Raw genomic sequence first — 19,742 nt, 5'->3', positions numbered from 1 at the left:
AGGGCGCTCTCAGCCGAGCTGCCCCTACGGAGTTCTCCCCGCTTGGGGCTAGCCCCAGCTGCGGGCTCCTGGCCTAGGGAGGGGAGGGCCTCCGGGCTGGGAGCCTCCTGGTCCTGAGAGGGAGCCCTTCCCTGCTCCTGCCAGTCCATGGGGGTGGCAGCCCCAGTCTCTGGGGTCCCCAGAGCCTCATCCTCAGTGGGAATATCGGTGAGGGACACCCGGGAGCCTGAGAACTCGGGCTGCAGTGGGCGGGGCACTGAGGGCAGCTCTTCCAGCACTTCCTCTTCAGAATCCGAGGAGGATGAGAGCCCCCCACTGGGGGGTGGCCTTCTGGGCATGGTCACCCACACCCGCTCTGGGGGAGCCCGCAGCAGCTCCGGGATGGGGCGCAACACCAGGTGGCATTTGTAGCTGATCTGGAAGCGCTGGAGACAGGTTACTGGAGTCAGACCTGAGGGACCCCTGGGGCAGGATTGTCCCCCCCAGGCCCACCTCAGCCCTGGGGAAGAGGCCTGAGCATGCAGAGGGTCAGGGAACAGGCAGGAAACTGGGTATGGAGCCAGTGAAAGCGAGAAGACAGGAGCAGGAGATGAAGACCCATGGGAGGGGGAAGGCGGTGTTAGAGAGAAGGAGAAGGTGGAAAGCATAGAGGCTGGCCTGCCACACTCACCTGCCACCTCCTCCGGGAGAGGAATAGCTTCAGGTGATCCGTGCTCATCTCTGCGCCCTTTGCCTGAGTCTGCAAACCCAGGAAAGAGGGCTTGAGGGAAAGCTGTCAACCTAGACCCTCCAGGTTTGGCAACAGAGAGGCAAACTCCATGGGGCGGGGTGGCAGGAGAGAGTGGATTGAGCAGCACTGAGTCTGGGCTCCTGGGGTCCCCTTTCCCTTGGGTCTGTCAGGACAATGCCTACAGCCAGGGTGTCCTTAGGGACAAATCCCCTAAAGCCCCCAAGGGGGAGGCAGGAAACTGGTAGCTCCCAGAGGTAGGCTTCTGAGCTTCCACCAGGGCTCATGGCCCTGTCCTGGTAAACCAGCTGCCCTGGGAGGCCTGTGCTCTTAGGCCCCTTACCTAGGCCCTGGCTCCTCAGCTCCTCTCTGTCTCCATGTAGGGCCAACACCCCAGACATCTGGAGCCTTGGTGGTCCAGGCCAAGATGGATGCTTCCCTCGGCTACCCACCCAGGCTCTCTCTTCCGGAGCTCATTTCCGGTCTGAGAAAGGAGGCTCTTAATTCAACTCCTGACACCAGAATGACCTCAGCCTTCAAATCCGCTCCCAAATCCCCAAGACCCCATCAATGCCTGGCACTGTGCCCTGAGGCACTGGGGTTTGAAGATGAATGAGTGAGAACCGAGAACCTGCCCACATGAAGCTCATAACCGGGGGCTGAGCCTGCCTGGTCACCCCCAACGCTAGTGTGTGGGACCAGTGCAGGACAGAGATGGAAAGGCAGAAGTCAGGAAGACCAGGGTCTGGTCTCAAGCATGGGGGAGAACTCCACTGAGGATGCCCAGGATGGAGAGGTCCAGACATATGCCCTGGAGTCCAGGATACCCCCAACTCCATCCCTGATTTGAGCCTGTTTCCTTGTCAACAAAATGGGACTAATAATGTCTTCCTTTGCAAAGCTATTGTGAGGTTAATAGGCCATATGCATATTCAATGCCTAACGTGGTTACTGCACATAGTAGGTACTCAATAAATAGAACTGTTAGTAACATTCTCCCTCCCTCCACCTTTTGTGCCACCACTTTGCAGACCAGACTCACTTTGAACCAAGGATGTTCTAGGGTCTCCTCTGCGGTAGGTCTCCTGTGAATGAATGAGGATTAAGAAGGGATTTATCATTCAGTCATCCAGTCAGTCAATAACTGTTTGAGCAAACAGGGCTCCTAAGGACTTGGGGGCTTGCATGTCGAGCGGCAGGAGTCTGGGAGGAGCAGGCAGGTGGTATGAGGGTGACCCTGCAGGTGGGGGCTCCCAGGGCCTTGTACTCACAGGCGGTCCTGCACCAGCACTTTGATGAGGAAGCCCCGGGCCTCCCTGCTCAGGCTCAGGAATGTGGTCTCCTCGAAGGCCACGTTGTAGTTTCGGATGTTCATCAATGTTGTCCGGTCATTTTCCCCAACAAACGGGGAGATTCCTGTCAGACTGCAGAGGTGAAAAGGGGCGTCGTGAGGGGCAGGTGGGGACAAAGGGGAATGCCAGTGGGGGCACAGGGCTGGGGACAGGTGGAGGCTGGGGTTGTTAGGATGACAGAGGCTGGGCAAATCTGGGTAAAAGGCGAGGCTGCAGACTCTCTTCTCCCCTGTCCCCTCCCCAGCCCCCTGATGGGCAGAAAGGTGGTGCTGCCTTGGGGCCTAGTGGCCTGTGCTTTAGAGGACCTGCTCCATCCATCCTCCAGTGTGGCCTCCCCATGAGTGAAGAGTCTGTGCCAAGGGGATGTGCCCATCCTGAGCTCCACTCCCTTCGAGTCCCAGTTTTAGACACTCAGAGCCAAAGAGTTTCCTGCCTCCATGGCCCTGAGCCTGCGCTGGGCTCTCTCCATCCAGGGTGCCCACCTCTTACGGAGGGGTGTGGGGACAGGCAGAGTGTGGGCATGCAGACCAGGGCGTCCAACCTCATGCACATGAGGCTTCTTGCAGTACAAGAAGGAGTGGGGGGTGTGGAAGAGAAGGGGGTGGGCTGTAGCCCTGCAAAGGTCAGGGGTGGACCTGCCAGGAGACTGCTGGGACACTGCAGAGGGGTCCTTACCAGAGGAAGGCAACAACGCCCACAGGCCTGTGAGGAAAGGAGAGTGATGGGTAAGAGGACTGCACCCCTCTGACTGGAAGGGAGCAGTTCTTCGCTACTGCTGACCTGAGTGAGCGGTTACCTCCCTGGGAACACTGCCATGGACAATGGGCACAGGAGTGGCTTCTTCAGGGAGGACCCTGAACCCACAGGTCCAGATATGCCTGGAGAAGTCCAGGGTCATGGCAGGGCTGGCCCAGGAAGCCCAGGGAAGTCTGGGGACCAATGGGACCATGCCTGCCTCACTGGAGGAGGCATGCTGGCTGCTGAGGGCAAGGTGAGGGTGTCAAGGACTAACAGGGCTAAGGCCTTGAGAGAATGGGGCAGCCCTGACTCATGATGGGCAAGGAGTAACATGGGCAGGAAACCCTGCAAGCAATGCCTCCAGCCCACTGTCAGAAGGAATCCAGGCTTGGTAAATCTCCCTGTCAGTCAGCGCATCCCCGGCACAGCCCCAAGGGCAGCTGCCCTGGCCCACCCAGCCCAGCATGCCAGCCTTACCAGATGTCAGTGACTCCAGACACGGGGCTCTGATTGACAATCTCGGGTGCTACAAACTCAGGTGTGCCATACTGGCAGTACTGGGGCTCTCCTGGAGTCAGCTCCTGGGCATTCCCAAAGTCACAGATCCGCACCTGCTCTTCACCCTCGGCACCATCCCACACCAGCAGGTTCTCAGGCTGGAAGACACAAGGCGAGGTGTGGGGGCCGAATGAACAAGGAAGGACAGTCCACTCCTGGCTCCCACAGGGCCTGTCTGCTCTCCAGTCCCCACCTCACCTTGACATCGAGGTGCAGCACGTGGCTCTGGTGCAGGTAGTGTATTCCCTCTAGAACCTGCCGCATATAGGCCCGGATCTGTGGAAACAGGGGGCCCAGAGTCTGTGGGGGTAGGGTGGTATGTGTCTGATTACCTCCAGGGCGGCAAGCGGTCAGGCTGTGCCTGTGGAGTAGCCTTCAGATGGCTCATGGAAGGGGCTGAAACACAGGTTTGGGGTTGCAAAGATCCAAGGCTACCATGTGCACTGGAGGGTACAACACAATTATAGGGAGGAGCCATCGCATGGTAATAAGTAGAATTGTGCAGTGCACAATATGTACAGCCTGACATGGCAGGACTGCAGCGAGATCAATAAAATCTAGGTGGGGCTCCTTCCAGGAGAAATGTTTGGGAGATGCTTAGGTGATGGAGTGGGAAACAACAGTTAGGAACTGGGCTGGGTTTGCTGAGATTTAGAGAGAATAGCGCAAGTCCCAAATAGACAGGGGTCTGGTATCATTGGATGGGGACTCTGCTGCCTGCCTAACAGTGCTCTCTGCCTCCACCCCTGGCTTCCTGTGGACACAGATGGCATGCTCAGGACCCATTTGTTGATTCTCAAAGCTCAGGTGGGGGAAGGCCGGTGCCCAACCTGGCCCCTGCCACCCACTGCCCTCACCTCAGACTCACACACGGTCGGTTTCCTGGCCATTCGCTCCAGCAGCTCCTCTGTGCAGCTACGTCTCAGATCAAGGAGAACAGTGCCCAGTGCCAACTTCCCAGCCCACCCCAGAGCTCAGGGCGGGTCCCAGCTCAGCATGAGGTTCTCCATTCCCTTACAGAAGACCTGATACTAGTCAGAGACTATCTCTTCCCTCCTCCACATGTACCCCCTCCCCACCTCCTGTCTTCTGAGGGCACAGGTGGGACATCCCTGCTTGAACTCCCACTTTCTATGGGATCTCAGACAAGTCACTTCACCTCTCTGAGCCTAGGTTCTCCCAGGAGTAAGACGGGAATGAAATTTCCTCTCCTGCCCACCCTGTAAAGCATTTATAGGGATCAAATTACAGCAGAATTCTGTTGACTGTGGATGGGACTTCTTGACTCTATTTGAGAATGACCTAGAAGGTCCATGACATGGAATAATTTGTCATTTTGCTGAGGTTTGAATTCAAACAGTGCAGGCAGGAGGCTCATGAGCAGGTTACGGTCACCCTGCTACTGGGGTGATGAGCTCATCACCCAGCATCCTTACCTCAATGTGCCTTTGCTTAACCACGGCCTTTATGAAAGGGTAAAATCTGTTCCTTATGAAAACAGCCTCCAAATAAATCCAAGTATTGATCTGAAATGGGGTCACTTCAAATATGCAGATGCATTGTACTGCATTTCATGATGAAAAGCATAGGCCACGTGCTAGCTGTGTGACCTTGGGCAAGTTATTTAACCTCTCCATGCCTGTCTCTTCATCTGTAAAATGGGGATAATACAAGTTAACTATAAAATTCCAGGAGATAGGAATATGTGAGGATTAAATAGGTTAATATTTGTAAGACTCTTAGAACACTGCCAGGCATACATGAAATGCTATGTAAATTGAAGCTAACAATGGGCTTAAAACTGTTGGTTTTCATAGCAGTCTTCAGATGTATCCCTCCCAATTGTCAATGGGACTACTTTGTAAACTGTAAAACATGTTGCCTATTGGATGTTATAAGGACCAGTCATTTAGGCATGGATCTCCCCAGCCACCAGCCTGTCCCAGGATACAGCTCAGTGACAATGACCAGTCCTCGGCGCCTCTCGAAGGCCTCATGGAAGTAGAGGACACAGTCGTGCTGGAGCCTGGCCAGCAGCCGGGCCTCCCGACGCGCTGATGCCTTTGGCTTGGCCTGGCTGGGGATGAACTTGGCCGCAAACTCCAGGCCGGAGCTACGCTCCACCACACGCCGCAGGTAGGAGAAGGCACCCCTGGTTGACACCGGGAGGGGGTCAGGGATCAGCCATCACTGTGGCCCTCTCCATGCCTCCCAGCCCTCAGACCCAGCAGCCTCCACTGGCTTCCCTCCTAGCCCCACACCTGCCGATCTCCTGGTGGATGTCATAAAAGTCGCTGAGTCTCCTTCCTCGATGGTCCTCATCCTCCCCGACCCCCTCGACCTCCATAGCTGTCTGAGCTGGGGCAGAGATGTCATGGTGTTAGGTGGGAGGGGAAGAAAGCAAGCAGGCCAGAGACTGGGACAGGTGGACAGAGGAAGGAGACAGAAGAGGTGCAAGAATGTTGGGGGCTCAAGGTGGAGGGCTGGGCTGGGGGTGTGGTGGCTGGGAGTACAGGGCTGGCTGCTTCCTGGGCAGAGCATGGCGGGGGTGTCACATCAGATTCCAGGAGGTGCGCGCTTTACCTTTCTCCGGAACACCTGCCCACCTGAATGCACAGCCAACTCTGCTTTGCAGGAGACCTCGCCCGCCAGGTTCCGGGCGGTGCAGGTGTAGACGCCTCCATCCTGGGCCCCCGTGCTGAGCACCACCAGGGAGCACTCATTCTCCTCATACACGAAGCTCACATGGCTGCTCTCGGTCAGCAGCACTTCGTCCTGCAGAGTTGGGTCTCACCGTCAGCCTGGGCCTGGCCTCACCTCTGCCTTGGGGCCAGGAGCCGCTGTTCCAGACCCCGTCCTCATCTACTCTAGGCAGTGCATCTCTTCCCAGGACCCAGAATCAGCTCCTCCCTTATCTTTCACAGAAAGCCCTGCGCCCCTCAGCTAGTCAGTCCTCTGCATCCCCTTTCCTCCTCCTAACCACGCCTCCGCCCGGGCTCCGCCCTCCTAAGCCTCCCAGGACCCTACCACGCCCCCAGGGAGCCCCTCCTCTCCCTCCCAGGATCAGCCAGCAGCACACTCTGACCTTGTACCACATGATGTCCGGCAGTGGTTTTCCCTCAACCACCACGGCAAAGCGAGCAGTTTCCCCAGCCCCCACCTCCACGTCCTCCATGATGGACTCAAACCGAGGGGCCTCTGAAACACATGGGGATAGGAGTGGGAAGAGAGGGGGCAGAGGATCGGCTTTACCCTGCCTCCTCAGCCCCTCCCTAGAGCCCCCATCAGCGACTGGCTCAGGCAGAACGCTAGACCCCCGCCTCCCAGCAAGCCACCGTCCCCCACCCCCCACCAACTGGGACAACAGAGTTCCCCGCCTGGACCAAGCGCCCCCGCCCCCGTAAATCCAAACGTGATGTTCTCCAAATCTCAGGAAACCTGGCACAAGGTGCAGGCTTGCTTTGTTCGACCTTCAGTATTAATTTGGCAGCTTTGAAATTAGGAGATTTTCACACACAAAAGAAATCTGGATTTCCTGCCTTTCTTGAAAAATCAGGACTGGCCATCCTGTGTCGCTCCCGTCACTGCATGAATCCGCGGGCGAGGAGCGGCTCAATGCTGCCCCCTGTGGGTGGCCGCCCTTCTTCACAGGGCCACCCGCTGGCTTCTGACTACCTGAACTTGGCCCCCTGCAGGTGGCTCAGCCTGTGACCCTGAATTAAGCTCATGGATGGCATTGCCTCTATCTTGGAGTTTTTTTCTCTGAATCTTTGAAAAATGTTTAGAGGGCCTTCTGTTAATAGCACCTGGGAGATGGCAAGATGAACAAGTAACCCCTAAATACCAAACCGTCTAGAAATGGACTCTATCTTCCACATATGATTGTGATTTCATTCTCCATACATATCATGTGGTCATATGATTTCCTGGTAAAGCAGCTTCTAATTCTCATGATGAAATTAAATACATATTGCAATGTGCTTTGCAAAGGAGGCTGTGACTTCCAGGTGTCCTCCGCCAGCCCCTACCCGCAACCCCAGCATGTTTGAGCATCTCAGCTTGAGGAGAAGCAGGATGAGTCAGGTACTTGGGAAGGCAGGGTGGCCAGGTGTGGACCCCCACCCTTCACAGGCACACAGACAACAGGGGAGGCCATCCTGGGGATGGGGAAGACACTGCAGTGAGGTTGACATGGAGGAAGGGGGGCCACCGCTCCACTTGCCCTGTCTGGGTGTGGCAGGGTGGGGTCTAGTGGAATAGGAGTGTCAGTGCAAGCCCCAGCTCCATCTGAGCCCTGGCTGGCTGGGCTCAAATGGGGCTCCATCAGTCACTGTTCCAGCTAGGCTGTGCTGCAGGGCTCTGAGGGCCAGGGGCCCCCCAAACTTCAGGGTTCCTCCTATATCTGGGAAGAAAGGTGAGTCCTAAAGATGAACTGTCAAGGAGTAAAGTGGTGACTGAGTGGAGAGTGCTAGGGACAGGACAGGCAAGGAGGGAGACACTTAAAAGAGCACCCAGCCATCCCACCATCTTCACAGCAGGGCCGGAAGGGTTCCCTGTCTCCTCGTTACACACCCTATTGCCACTTCCCTTCCACTTCACAGATGCCTCCCCTCCCCTCTAGGAATCCTGTCCCCCATGGGCTGGGAGGTGGTGGGCGCAGTCTGTGAGGGTCAAAGCACCTGAAAGTTTCCAGTGAGCTTCAATGGTCTTTTGAAAGCACCAGAAAATGTCCATTTACCCATGATAAGATTGCCTGTTCTAAGTAAAATATCTCTTTCTTTGCTTTTGGTTGGACTTGTATTTACTCAGCAGGTAACCCTGCTTAGCCCATGTTGATCAAGAGTTCTGAGTGGCAGTTACATATGTCTAGAGTTAATTAACAAATTGGAAAACCAAACAGTTACTACCTAATGCATGAGATAGCAACTAGTTTGAGAGACTACATCTTTAAAGGAGAAATTATAAAAAGAATCGTAAGGCCCGATGCGGTGGCCCACACCTATAATCTCAGCACTTTGGGAAGCCGAGGTGGACGGATTACTTGAGGCCAGGAGTTCGAGGCCAGGAGTTCAAAACCCGCCTGGCCAACATAGCAAAACCCCATCTCTACTAAAAATACAAAAAATTAGCTGGGTGTGGTTGTGCATGCTTGTAGTCCCAGCTACTTGGCAGCCTGAGGCACAAGAATCACTCGAACCGGGAAGGTGGAGGTTGCAGTGAGCCGAGATGGTGTGGGTGACAGAGTGAGACGACTGTCTCAAAAAAAGAGAAAAGAATTCTTGCTGCAAACATTGGGAGGCTCTGTCAAACAGGCTTGTGCCAAAGGGCCGCCAGGATCCTCAGGGCTGGCAGTCTGGTGATAAGATGTGCTCACGGGTTTCTTTAAAAACCAACTTGGTCTTCTCATGTTTGTTATATCTGAGATACTATTTCCTATTATGTTTAACACAGGAGCTAGGAGTCAGGCAGCCACACTTGAACCCAGTCCTGTACTTATTAGGTTCTGTGAACTTGGGCCAGTTACTCTTAGCCTCAGCCTCAGTCTCCTCATCTGTAAAATGGGGATAATAACTACCCCATCTCACAAGGCTGATGTAAACATTAAATGAGGCAATACACATAAAGTGCTGAGTACTGAGACTGGCACACACTAGGCTCAATACATCTTTTTTTTTTTTTGAGACTGAGTTTTGCTCTTGTTGCCCAGGCTGGAGTGCAATGGCACGATCTCGGCTCACTGCAACCTCTGCTTCCCAGGTTCAAGTGATTCTCCTGCCTCAGCCTCCCACGTAGCTGGGACTACTGGGGCCCACCACCATGCCCAGCTAATTTTTGTATTTTTAGTAGAGACGGGGTTTCACCATGTTGGTGAGGCTGGTCACAAACTCCTGACCTCAGGTAATCCACCCATGTCGGACTCCCAAAGTGCTGAGATTACAGGCATAAGCCACCGCGCCTGGCCAATAAATCTTATTAGTATGATTGTTGTCATTATTACTAGTATGGTATTTGTATAGCCATGACATGGACAGGCCTGACTGGAGGACATGGGTTTGGATCTGCAGCAGTGTCAGGTGGGTTGTGTACCTGGGGGTGTGAGGAGAGAGCTTTGGGCCTTTGAGGGAGACTAGGAAGAAGGACCCGCTGTCACCCACCTGCCAGCTCCAATGTGACCGAGCAGGTCTGCGTGCCGTGACGGTTTCGGGCAGTGCAGGTGAGGGCCCCCATGTCCCGGCGGCTCACCCGGCAGATCCGAAGACAGTACTGGTCATCATCTGGCTGGCTCAGCTCGTACACACCTGCCCGTGCCTCTAGGAGGGCCCCTCGGCAGCTAAGGGACACATGACAGGGAGGTCACCCAGATCTTGCCCCAGGAAATTCTGGCCAGGCTGGGCCAGACCTAAGCAGCCACATGTGGGAAAGGGGCTCACCTCCTCCAGACGACCTGGGCCTCCACATGGTTGAATGTGACGGTGACACTGGCAGGCTGTCCCTCCACCACATACACGATGTCCGGTTTGTCCAGCACGGCAGGGGCCTCCTCCAGGGGTGGGCCTGGGAGGAGGAGAGCGCAGGCTCTGTGCTGGGCTTGACGCCAGGTCCTCAGCACACACCACTCCTTTAACACCCCTCATCAACACTTGAGCTCCGTTTTTATAGATGGGGAAGCTGAAGCTCAGAGAGCTTTAGCGATTTGTCCAGGGAACACAGCCAGGGAGTGGCAAAGCTGGGGTTGTGGGGTTGGACTCCAGCAGGCCCGATCCCAAAGCCTGAGCTTCGGCCACTGTGCCCTGCTGCTTTCAGGAGGGAGAAGGAAGTGTATAGATGGGCCAAGGTCCTGCCCAGCCTGGTTGCTCCTGCCAGATACCATGTGCAGGCCAGCCCTTCAGCCTCCACCACAGGGCCCTGTTCCCCATCCCAGCATCTCCCACCCCTACCCAACAGGAGCACCCAGGCTCACCGTGCTCCAGCAGCTGTACAGGCTCAGAAGGGGGCGAGGGCTTGCTGCTGCTCTTGACAGTGGTGCTGAGGACCCGGAAGATGTGCTGGACCCCCTTACGCAGCCCCGTGGCTGCCCACCCTGGCTCCCGCAGGCCTGTGACCAGTGCCGTCCACTGGTCCGAGCCCAGCACCTGGTGCTGCACTGTGTACGTTAGGGAGTCCGGGTCTGGCGGGAGAGGAGCTACTAGAGGCTGGTGTTACACGAGCAGCACCCCCTCCCCATCCAGCGGGACTGGGACCCTGGAACTCATCATTAGTCTGCTCTGAGGACATGCCTCAGTCCCTGCTGTTGCTTCCTCTCTGTCCCCCATCTGCTCTTGCCCAGCCACTTCCCTGGGAGGTTTAGAGCCAACAAGATACCAGTTACAGGTACAGATGGGGCTGGAATTGAACTCTAATTCCTTGATACCTGAGGCAGGGAAACTGAGGCAGAGTGGAAGGAGATCCTGGACAAGAGGAGGAGAGGGCATTTGCAAGTCCCGACCCAGGCACCCAGTCCCTCTGAGAATAGGAAGGGAATGTGGCAGTGCCCCGTGCCTCCTCTCCTGACCCAGAGCGAGAGCACCATGCACCGTGGAGAGAAGACGGGCAAAGCTGTTCCTGCCAGCATTCCATCAGCTCCTGCCCCTGCCCATCTGCTTCTGGGGTCTGGCCCCCATGGTGCCCTGCCTGAGCCTGCGCTGTCCACACCCCTTCCCCACCCACGGCCCTGTGCAGCCCTGACCCACCGATGGCCATGTCCAGACTCCTGGGGGGGTTCCATGTGAGTGTGACCATCCTCCCCGTCACAGCCACCACCTGCGGGGCACCATCTGGAGGGCCTGGGACCACATCTGAAAGCCACAGGTCAAATGTCTGCTGGGTCCAACGGCCCAGCAGCCCCACAGGATCACCAAGCCTCAGGGCAGGAGTCTAGGGCCTGGGGTCTCAGCCGCAGGGGCAGGGGCAAGGGCAAGATGGGGGGGTCCCCAGGGGATGGAGGGGAAGGGAGCTGATGTGGAGGCCCCTTTCCTTGAGACCCCAGGTAGTGCCAGAGGCCAGGCTGTGCATGCAGCTGACCACGAGGGTGCCTGCCTCACCTGTGACATACAGGTGGGCATAGCAGGCAGCTTTGCCCAGCTTGTTGGCGATGACGCTCTTGTAGACACCGGCATGCTGAGGCCCCACGGCAGGGAACACCAAGCGATGGACATCCCTGTCTGGTGGGGGAGGGACAGTGACACTGGGCCTGAGCCTGGAGGATACCTTGAGGGGTAGGCCTATGCCATCCCGGGCCTGGTCCCTCATCCCCATCCACTGTAGGGAGGAGGCGAATGGGGAAGGATGGGGCAAGGATGGGGCAGACAGCAGGAAGTGCATCCACAGCAAACTCCGGGTCCCGGCCCGAGCTGGCTTCCAAGTCTACATCTGCCCTGACCCCTCTGGTCTGTTTCTCCAGTGTGTCAGGCCAGGCAACTTATCATCTTTGCTTCCTCCTACACTGGGCACCCTCTAGGGTCCCTGCCCCTGTTGACTGGCCCCTCGTCTCCCCACCTCTGCAGGGTCACAACCTCTATGTCAAAACTCGAACAAGGTTTTGTTCCCAAGGCCCCTCCCCTAAGCCCTTCTTCTCCATCCCCAGGCCACTGCCATTCTGTCTCCAGCGCAGCTGCAGGGAAGCCCTCCAGGAGGGCAGCAAAGCCCTCAACCCGAACTCCCTGCCAGCCACGTCTCTGCTGCTCCTCTGCATTTTGATACTGGCAAACCATCAGGCCCCTGAACGAGCCGCTGAGTTCCATCTCCAGGTCATTGCTCACCACATTCCTCCCTTGTGGAATGCTCTCCTCTTACCTGAGGCTTCCTTGTCCTTCAAGACATAGTTCAAGTGGGTGCAGCCCATGAAGCCCTCCTGCCCCTGGCCCGCTCTCTACCCCTCATCCTCGGACTCCTCCCAGGACCCCAACCCTCTCGCTTGCACATCGATGGGCACTGGCCCACACTGCTTTTCACAGGTGGGGGCTCTTCCTCTTGCATAAGCCGTAGCTCCTGACCTGGCCTGCAAGCTCCTTAAAGACAGGGCTGACTTTGTCAGATCTGCTTGTCCCACCAGACCCAGAACCTCACACACAGTAAGTGCCAAATACATTCTATGATATATTACAAGAGTTGCCTGCTCTGTGCCCAGCCTGTACCAGGTACCTGACATGCTTTCCCCACCTGGAATCCTCACAACAACTCTACAAAATTATCCCCATTTTACCAATGAGGTCGGAGATATTGACTTGGTCAAGGTCACACGGCTAATAAATGAGGGCTTGACCTTGGTTCCATGTGATTCCAAAGCTCTTTCCCTACTCCCTGCTCCCTGGATGATAAGGAAGCTGTCTCTGGCGAGGACACAGAGAGGAGGCCTGCACTGTCCTCCTTTGTGTCAGGGCTGTCCCCAGACACCCCTCCCTTCTCTTTGCAGTTATCTCCGCATAGAACAGTTACCCATTCATTTATCTCTGCTGACACTATTTATAAGAGAAGAGAAGCCAAGGGCTGCCAGTGACCCTAGATACAGGCAGAAGCAGAGACGCCAGCTCAGATCCTGAGACAGACACTCACCCAGGACCTCAGAGCAGACTGGGAGACAGGGAGGCCTGCTGCTGAGAATGACAGTCATGGGAGGCTGTGGGCAGGGGTGGGAGCAGGGGTGGCATCACTGGAGATGGGCGGGCGGGCAGGGAGAATGTAGCATGGGTGACAGGGACATCCTGGTTAGGAGCTGGGCACCAGGGTCAGACAGTCCTTTCTTGCCTCTGGGCAGCTTCCTGTATCTCTTTAAGCCTCAGTTTCCTCATCTGTAAATGGGGCTAATAGTACCCGCCTTATAGGCCTGTGGCAAGGTAAGATGGTCCTTGTCATACCTTTAGCTCTCAGGGCCTGGCACTTAGAAAGCACTTAATGAAGGTGATCTCTGTCATGTTGCAGCCGTAAGAGGAAACCGTCATGGGTCAAAGAGTGGGCACTGTCTTATGGGAGGTGGGCAGACCTTCTCACACAAGACTCAGATTCCTTCAAGGATGGAACTGAGATGCTCCCATGAGAAAATGTCCCAGGCTTAGAGGACACCAACCCAAATACGTTCCTCTGTGTCTCCCCTGGCCCCTTCTTCTTTATTTGTTATTTGTTAATAACCCTGGGCAGAGCACCCTTTCCATGCCAGACACTGCCCGCACCTGCTTTTTCATTGCAATGTCTCCAGGAAGTACCACCGCTGATGATAATGGCTACTAAAACAGGAACAGTGAGACGTCACACCTCCCGACTGCTTGCCAGGTGTCAGGCCCTGCTCTAGGGCTTATATGTATTAACTGATTTAGTCTCATAACAACCCAATTACAGATGAGAAACTGAGGCACAGAGGGCTTCTGTAACTTGCTCATGGGCCCGATGCAGGTTAGCAGCAGGCTGTACTACCTGCCCAGTCAGTGCTAACAGGCACCGAGGGGTGACTCAGCAGATGAGTGCTGTGCTGTGCGGGCTTGCAGGGGAGGCAATGACCTCACAGTCCCTCTGGGTTCCCTTCCCCCAGGTGCCCTGTCCCTGGTCAGGCTACAGAGGGAAGGCCTGGGGAAAGCTGGGGAGAGGGGCAGGGCATTGCAAACCAAGAGGATGCTGCAGGGGACACTCCCGGGGTCCTTCCCAGACACGTACACTGTGTCATGCGCCGGTCGTCGCTGCTCTGGATGCGGTGGCCATTGTGGAACCAGCTGATGGTGGGGTAGGGCAGGCCGGTCACCTGGCACTCTAGCATGGCCTCCTTGGCCAGTCCCACCTCCAGGTCCTGCAGTGGCCGCAGGAAGTCGGGAATGGACAGCCGCTCTAGCTCACCCTGCTCTGGCTCCTCGGGAATGGATGGCATCTTCTCCAGCTTCGAACTGCAAGACCATACAGCTGCCCAGAGGCCCAGGGCCATGCCTCCCACCCCAGGGCTGGGCTGGCCCCTCACAGGCAGCCCCGGCATCATGTGGGGCCCCGGTGGTACCTGGGGCCTGAGGCGGCTGTCCGGGGCTCTTCTACATACAGCTGGGCTGAGCAGTGGGCCTGGCCATGGGTGTTAACAGCACTGACCGCATAGAGCCCCTCGTCCTCACTGCCCACATGGGCAATGTGGAGTGAGTGCAGACCCCCATCCTGCCGTAGCCGCAAGTTCTCACTCTCCTCCATGGGGCGGCCTGCAGGAGGGAGGAGTGGGAATGCGGAGCAGGCGCAGTGACAGGCCCTGCCCTCTGGGTGTACCCCATCCCCGCCTGGGCCCTTGGGGGGCCCTCAACACCTGCAGCATAGGGGCCGTACCAAAATGAGTCCAGGTAACAACAGGGGGTGGGGTGCCGCTGATCTTGCAGTCGAAGCGGGCAGCTCGGCCCTCCAACACCTCCACATCTTCCAGCAGCCGTGTGAACAGGGGTGCCAATGAGGGCCGCACGGTCAGCCGGGCACTGCAGGTCAGCTCATCTGGGGGTCAGGGGGCAGCTCAAAGACAGGGAAGGCCAAGGAGGCCCAGGCATCCCAACCCGCCACTCCTGACCTAAGGCTGAAGCTAGAGCCTGGGCAGAGCCCAGCAAAGGCTCTGGGTACCCAGGGGAGGCAGTAGGCACAGATCCAGAGACCAGACCTTCTCGAGAGGGTGGAAGTCAGCAAGGGTGGGCTCAGGCTGCCATGTGGGCTGGGGACTCCATAGGAGCCCAGGGCCTGGCCCCAGCTCTCCCCTCTTCCCCTCACCCTGCCCACCCTGGATGAAGCACAGCCCAGCGCTGACAGGGTCCTAGAAGCCCAGCCCAGCCCTCCTCCATCTCCATCTCAGAATTCTCCTCCGTGCCGGGATCATGCCCATGCTCCTAGCCACCTGCCCCAGACCCAGAGCAGATGCCCCTTGGCCCCACTCTACCAAACTCCAAAGAAGCTTCTGGAAGAGATAAGGGTCCCTTATGCTGACCCGATGCACCCTCCTGCTTCGAAAGCCCCTCCAGCTTCTGCTTAGGTCTTCATCATCCACAACGTGGCGAGGCAGGTACCATCATCTCTGCCCTTCCATGAGGGCAGGCCCAGGTCAGAGATAGCATCAGTGGTAACAATGGCTGGCATTTATTAAGCAGGTGTGCCATTTGAAACCCATTTCTGGAATGGTCGGTGCCCTACCCTCTCCTGGAAAGGCCCTTTGACAGGCCCTGTGCTTCGTTCTTCACATACACTATCTCATTAATCCTACCAATCCTTCTACAAAGGAGGCATGATCACCATCCCTGTTCTACAGATGAACAGGCTAAAGCTCAGAGAGATGAAGTGACTTGTTCAAAGTTATGTAGCTGGTGACTTGCAGGGCAGGCGTTGGAACCCACATTCACCTCAGGAGACACATTCCCTCCCAGGAACAGTTAACCGTGTTGCGGCCTTTCCTTTGTGCTACGCACTATTCTAAGTGCTCATTTTACTGAGGCCAGGGCAGTGTACTAGCTCCCACCCCCTACACTTCCCCTAGGGGTTGGAGCTCTGTTTCCCAGGCATCTTATTCTGCACCTCCAGTCCCCTCCCTCCATCTCTTGGGCACCCACGGCAGCCCTAAGGCCTGAGTGGGGAGTTACCTTTGGCTGTGCTGAGCTTGCAGGTGTAGACGCCACTGTCGTCCTCATGTACAGATGTAAGCAGCAGCTTGCATTTGCGGCCATCGAAATGCATCTTGCATTTGAGCAGTGCAGGCTGCAGCAGGCGGCCACGGCACAGCCAATCCACCTCCACATCAGTGGGCCCCGCCACCAGGCACTCAAACAGCGCCATCTCCCCGGCCCCCACGTCCACGTCCTGCAGGGGGGCCAGCACGGCCAGGGACCGGCTTTCAGGGTGTGCTGAGGGGAAAGCAGCCACGGGGGCCACGCACAGAGCAGAGACACACAGGGTGAGGGAGACACACATACGCACGCACAGAGAGACAGACAGACACAGAGAGAGAGATGCATTTTGTTCTCTGGAGATGGGGAAAGCCCACCCACCTGGCCAGGACAGCAAGGCATGCCCAGACCTGGCTTCAAGATGTCAATCCAAGCTAGGCCAGGGAGGGTAACTCATGGAGGCAAGGGGGAACTGAGGGAGGGGAAACCGAGAGGGCCACGTGGTGGCAGAGACAGCGGCGGGGAAAAAAAAAAACACAACACACCAGCTGGGTACAAACTGGACTTTATTTGAGTTAAGAAATAGGTGTTTCCAAATCTCTCCACACTCACTACAGTGGCCCCTTGCCCCTGCTCCTGCACCAAACCTGGTTAACTCCCTCATTCCCAGACAGAGCATCCCCAGCCCTGACAGGGAAGGAGGGAGCCCCAAATGGTCCCTCAACCTGCCAAGGCCAGGGCTCAGCCAGGCTGTTCATCAGCACAGAGCCTGGGGCCTCTGGCTTTTGGTCTTTTGTGGAATAGAAAGTGTTGTGCCATTTGAAACCCATTTCTAGAATGGTCAGTGTCCTAATCCCTCCTGGTAAGGCCCTTGTCAACAGCCCCTGCTCCTTGGGCCCCTCCACGCCATGCCCTAATCTCTCCCATTCTGTCTCACCCCACCTCAGCTCAGAGGCATCCTTCCCTGACTGTCACAGACACACAGACAGACAAACAGATAGACAGGCCTGTAGCAGCAGTAGCACATGCACTCGCCCGGTGCTCCCCTTCAGGGAGAGACTCAGGGGGATGATACCCCTCACAGCCGCCCCTTCCCAGCACTCAGTCCATCTGTGGGCCTCCTGGCCTGCACAGCCATGTGTCCACTTGGGGAGGGAGGATCCACAGGGGCCCATGGGCTATCCCCCTGGGGGCTGCATGGGGTGGGGAGGGGAGGCTGGGACGGGTCCGGGCCGGCGGGCCTGGGTCTGTGGGCAGGAGGCAGTGAAACACAGCGAGGTCCGAGAGGTGCCTGAGACAGGGGCGCGGCTCGGAGGGTAGCGGGGGGAGCGCAGGTGGCCCCCTGAGCTCACTCGCCTGTGTACAGACAAAAACCTCAGTCAGCAAGCGGCAGGTTAGTGCAGCATACGCGCACGCGCACACACACACACGCATGCACTCACACATGCACACACACGCACACGCACACACCTATGCACACACACATGCATACGCACACATGCACACACACGCATATATGCACATGCACACGCACACGCACACATGCACGCACAGTCACGCAGACCTGGCTAGGGCCCTTCTGCATAGAGGGCTGCCTCTCACACTGCCAGGGCAGCACTGCCACTCTTGGTTCCCCCAAGGTCAGCTCTGGGCTGGGAGGGCCCGGCAGCTAGTCAGAGACTGGTTCCTCAGGGTTCCTGGGCAGGCAGAGACCCCGGGCAACCAGGCATTCATGGGATCAGGAGCATCCCGAAGCCTGGGGGTGTTGGAAGGAATCCCCAAGAGAAAGAAGCACCGAGACACGGGTTAATACAGAGAAGCAAGGCAGAGCCAGGCCCTGGAGAGGAAGCAGGCCGAGGAGGAAGGCTGAAGAATCTGGAGACCAAGGAAGTGGCAACTACAGGAACGGCGGGCACAGAGGAGGGGAACTGAGGCAAGGGGGCCAGCAGAGGGACCATGACTGTCAGGGTCCGAGCTCTGAGTCTTGGGGAAGGTCAGGGGCTGGGGGCTGAGTGAGAATCGAGGAGAGGAAGCAAGACGCCATTGAGGCAAAGGGTGAGGTGGAAGGCAAGACAAATGGCTGTGGCCTTCGGGGAGGAAAACCCACGGCCCTTGAGGGCCCCCTAGCCAGGGCCTGTCATTCCTGCTGCCTGAGACAGCCCCTTCACATAATGCCCCAGGCTCTGGGGGCCTAGGCCTCTTCACACGTCACAGCTGTGCTCACCCTGGCACCCTAGGGTCCCTGTGATGCTCCAAGCCTAAGCCACCCCAAGGGCCCCTCCGAACGGGTCCAGCCACCAGACTCTCCCCACCGCTACCTCACAGTAACTTCTGCACAGCAATGGGATGGGAGGGTGGGCAAAGGGGTGAGAGGAGAGGGGGAGGGGGATGAGGGAGGGTCCTGGGCAGAGCAGGGTGACAAAGGCTCAGGAGAGTGTAGAGAGCGCTTGGCCAGTGGCAGGTGCAGGGTCTCTGGCTGCCACCAGGGCTCCGTGATGGAGCAACAGGGAAGGTGGTGTTGTGTAGTAAGCTGAGCACAAAATAATGTGCTGTGCAGCTTTGGGCAGGTCACTTCCTGTCTCTGGGCTTTGGTTCACTCAACAATAATATAAGCAGCTGGACTAGGGGACTGGTGGCATCCTCTAACTGAGGCTGCGTGAGAGCGGACCGTGGGGGCAGGAAGGGACCAGGGCCAGGTGGGCTTTCATGGAGAAATAAGGTACTCACCTCGGACCTCCAAGCGGGCCTCGCATTGCCGAGCGCCATACTCATTGACCGCTTTGCAAGTGTAGAAGCCAGCATCGCCACGTTCTGCAGCCAGGATCCGCAGCCGGCACAGCCCACCCTCAGCCTCCTCTGCAAAGCGCCGCTGGTCTGGGCGCACGGGCTGGCGGTTTCTCAGCCTGTCAGAGGGGCGAGAACTCAGTCCCAGGACCCAGGGGCCTGATGTGCGCGCACAGGAACTGGGGCTGCAGCACTGTGTAGGCCTCTCCTTCCCTGTGCAGTTTGCCCAGTCCCCAGATCTGTCCCACCGAACGTAGGCATCCCTGGTTTCCAGGGCTAGGTTTTTACCCCCCCTCTGCCATCCCACCCACCTCTAGGAGCTTCCAGGTCACTTCTAACTGCCTGGAGCTCTCCCTTCTCAGAACCCTGCTGCACTCAAGAGTGGAGCCGTGCTATTTAGCTCTTTTTTCTTTTCTTTCTTTCTTTTTTTAAACAGGGTTTTGCTCTGTCACCCAGGCTGGAGTACAGTGGCACGATCACAGCTCACTGCAACTTCTACCTCCCCAGGTTCAAGCGATTCCCCCACCTCAGCCTCCTGAGTAGCTGGGACTACAGGCACCGCCACCATGCCCCCCTAATTTTTGTATTTTTTGTAGATACAGGGTTTCATCATGTTGCCCACACTGGTCTTGAACTCCTGGGCTCAAATGATCCTCCTCTCTTGGCTTCCCAAAGTGCTGGGATTACAGGCATTGAGCCCTTATGCCTGGCCCTATTTAACTCTTAATAATTCTTAAACTTCCCCATTTCTTATTTTTATTTATTTATAATGGATAGATAGCTTTCCCACTTCCCAAAAGGGATATGAAAAAACTTACAATGTTTAAAAAAAAAAAAAACAAAACAGTGGGGTCTGGGCACGGTGGCTCATGCCTGTAATCCCAGCACTTTGGGAGGCCAAGGTGGGTGGATCACCTGAGGTCAGGAGTTAGAGACCAGCCTGACCAG

General features: G+C 56.9%; 1 protein-coding gene across 1 annotated transcript in view; it reads right to left on the bottom strand.

Annotated features, from left to right (window-relative positions):
- The window catches only part of SPEG (SPEG complex locus), a 63,780-nt gene that overhangs the window by 15,199 nt on the left and 28,839 nt on the right, over positions 1-19,742 (bottom strand). The window contains exons 9-30 of the mRNA XM_011964694.1: positions 18,738-18,913; positions 15,987-16,247; positions 14,701-14,859; positions 14,390-14,579; positions 14,059-14,282; positions 11,457-11,576; positions 11,106-11,210; positions 10,337-10,543; positions 9,807-9,930; positions 9,531-9,706; positions 6,461-6,573; positions 5,982-6,150; positions 5,637-5,733; positions 5,327-5,527; positions 4,233-4,290; positions 3,574-3,651; positions 3,295-3,473; positions 2,755-2,781; positions 1,999-2,151; positions 1,770-1,812; positions 671-739; positions 2-425 (exon numbers count right to left, since the gene is read on the bottom strand). Coding sequence (XP_011820084.1) covers positions 2-425; positions 671-739; positions 1,770-1,812; positions 1,999-2,151; positions 2,755-2,781; positions 3,295-3,473; positions 3,574-3,651; positions 4,233-4,290; positions 5,327-5,527; positions 5,637-5,733; positions 5,982-6,150; positions 6,461-6,573; positions 9,531-9,706; positions 9,807-9,930; positions 10,337-10,543; positions 11,106-11,210; positions 11,457-11,576; positions 14,059-14,282; positions 14,390-14,579; positions 14,701-14,859; positions 15,987-16,247; positions 18,738-18,913 — 3,353 coding nt within the window. The remainder of the gene's footprint in view (position 1; positions 426-670; positions 740-1,769; positions 1,813-1,998; positions 2,152-2,754; positions 2,782-3,294; positions 3,474-3,573; positions 3,652-4,232; positions 4,291-5,326; positions 5,528-5,636; positions 5,734-5,981; positions 6,151-6,460; positions 6,574-9,530; positions 9,707-9,806; positions 9,931-10,336; positions 10,544-11,105; positions 11,211-11,456; positions 11,577-14,058; positions 14,283-14,389; positions 14,580-14,700; positions 14,860-15,986; positions 16,248-18,737; positions 18,914-19,742) is intronic.

This window comes from Mandrillus leucophaeus, unplaced genomic scaffold (genome assembly GCF_000951045.1).
Source record: "Mandrillus leucophaeus isolate KB7577 unplaced genomic scaffold, Mleu.le_1.0 Scaffold70, whole genome shotgun sequence".
Taxonomy (NCBI): Eukaryota; Metazoa; Chordata; class Mammalia; order Primates; family Cercopithecidae; genus Mandrillus; species Mandrillus leucophaeus.
The sequence above is the reverse complement of the archived record's forward strand: the minus strand, read 5'-3'. Positions and strand labels throughout refer to the sequence as shown.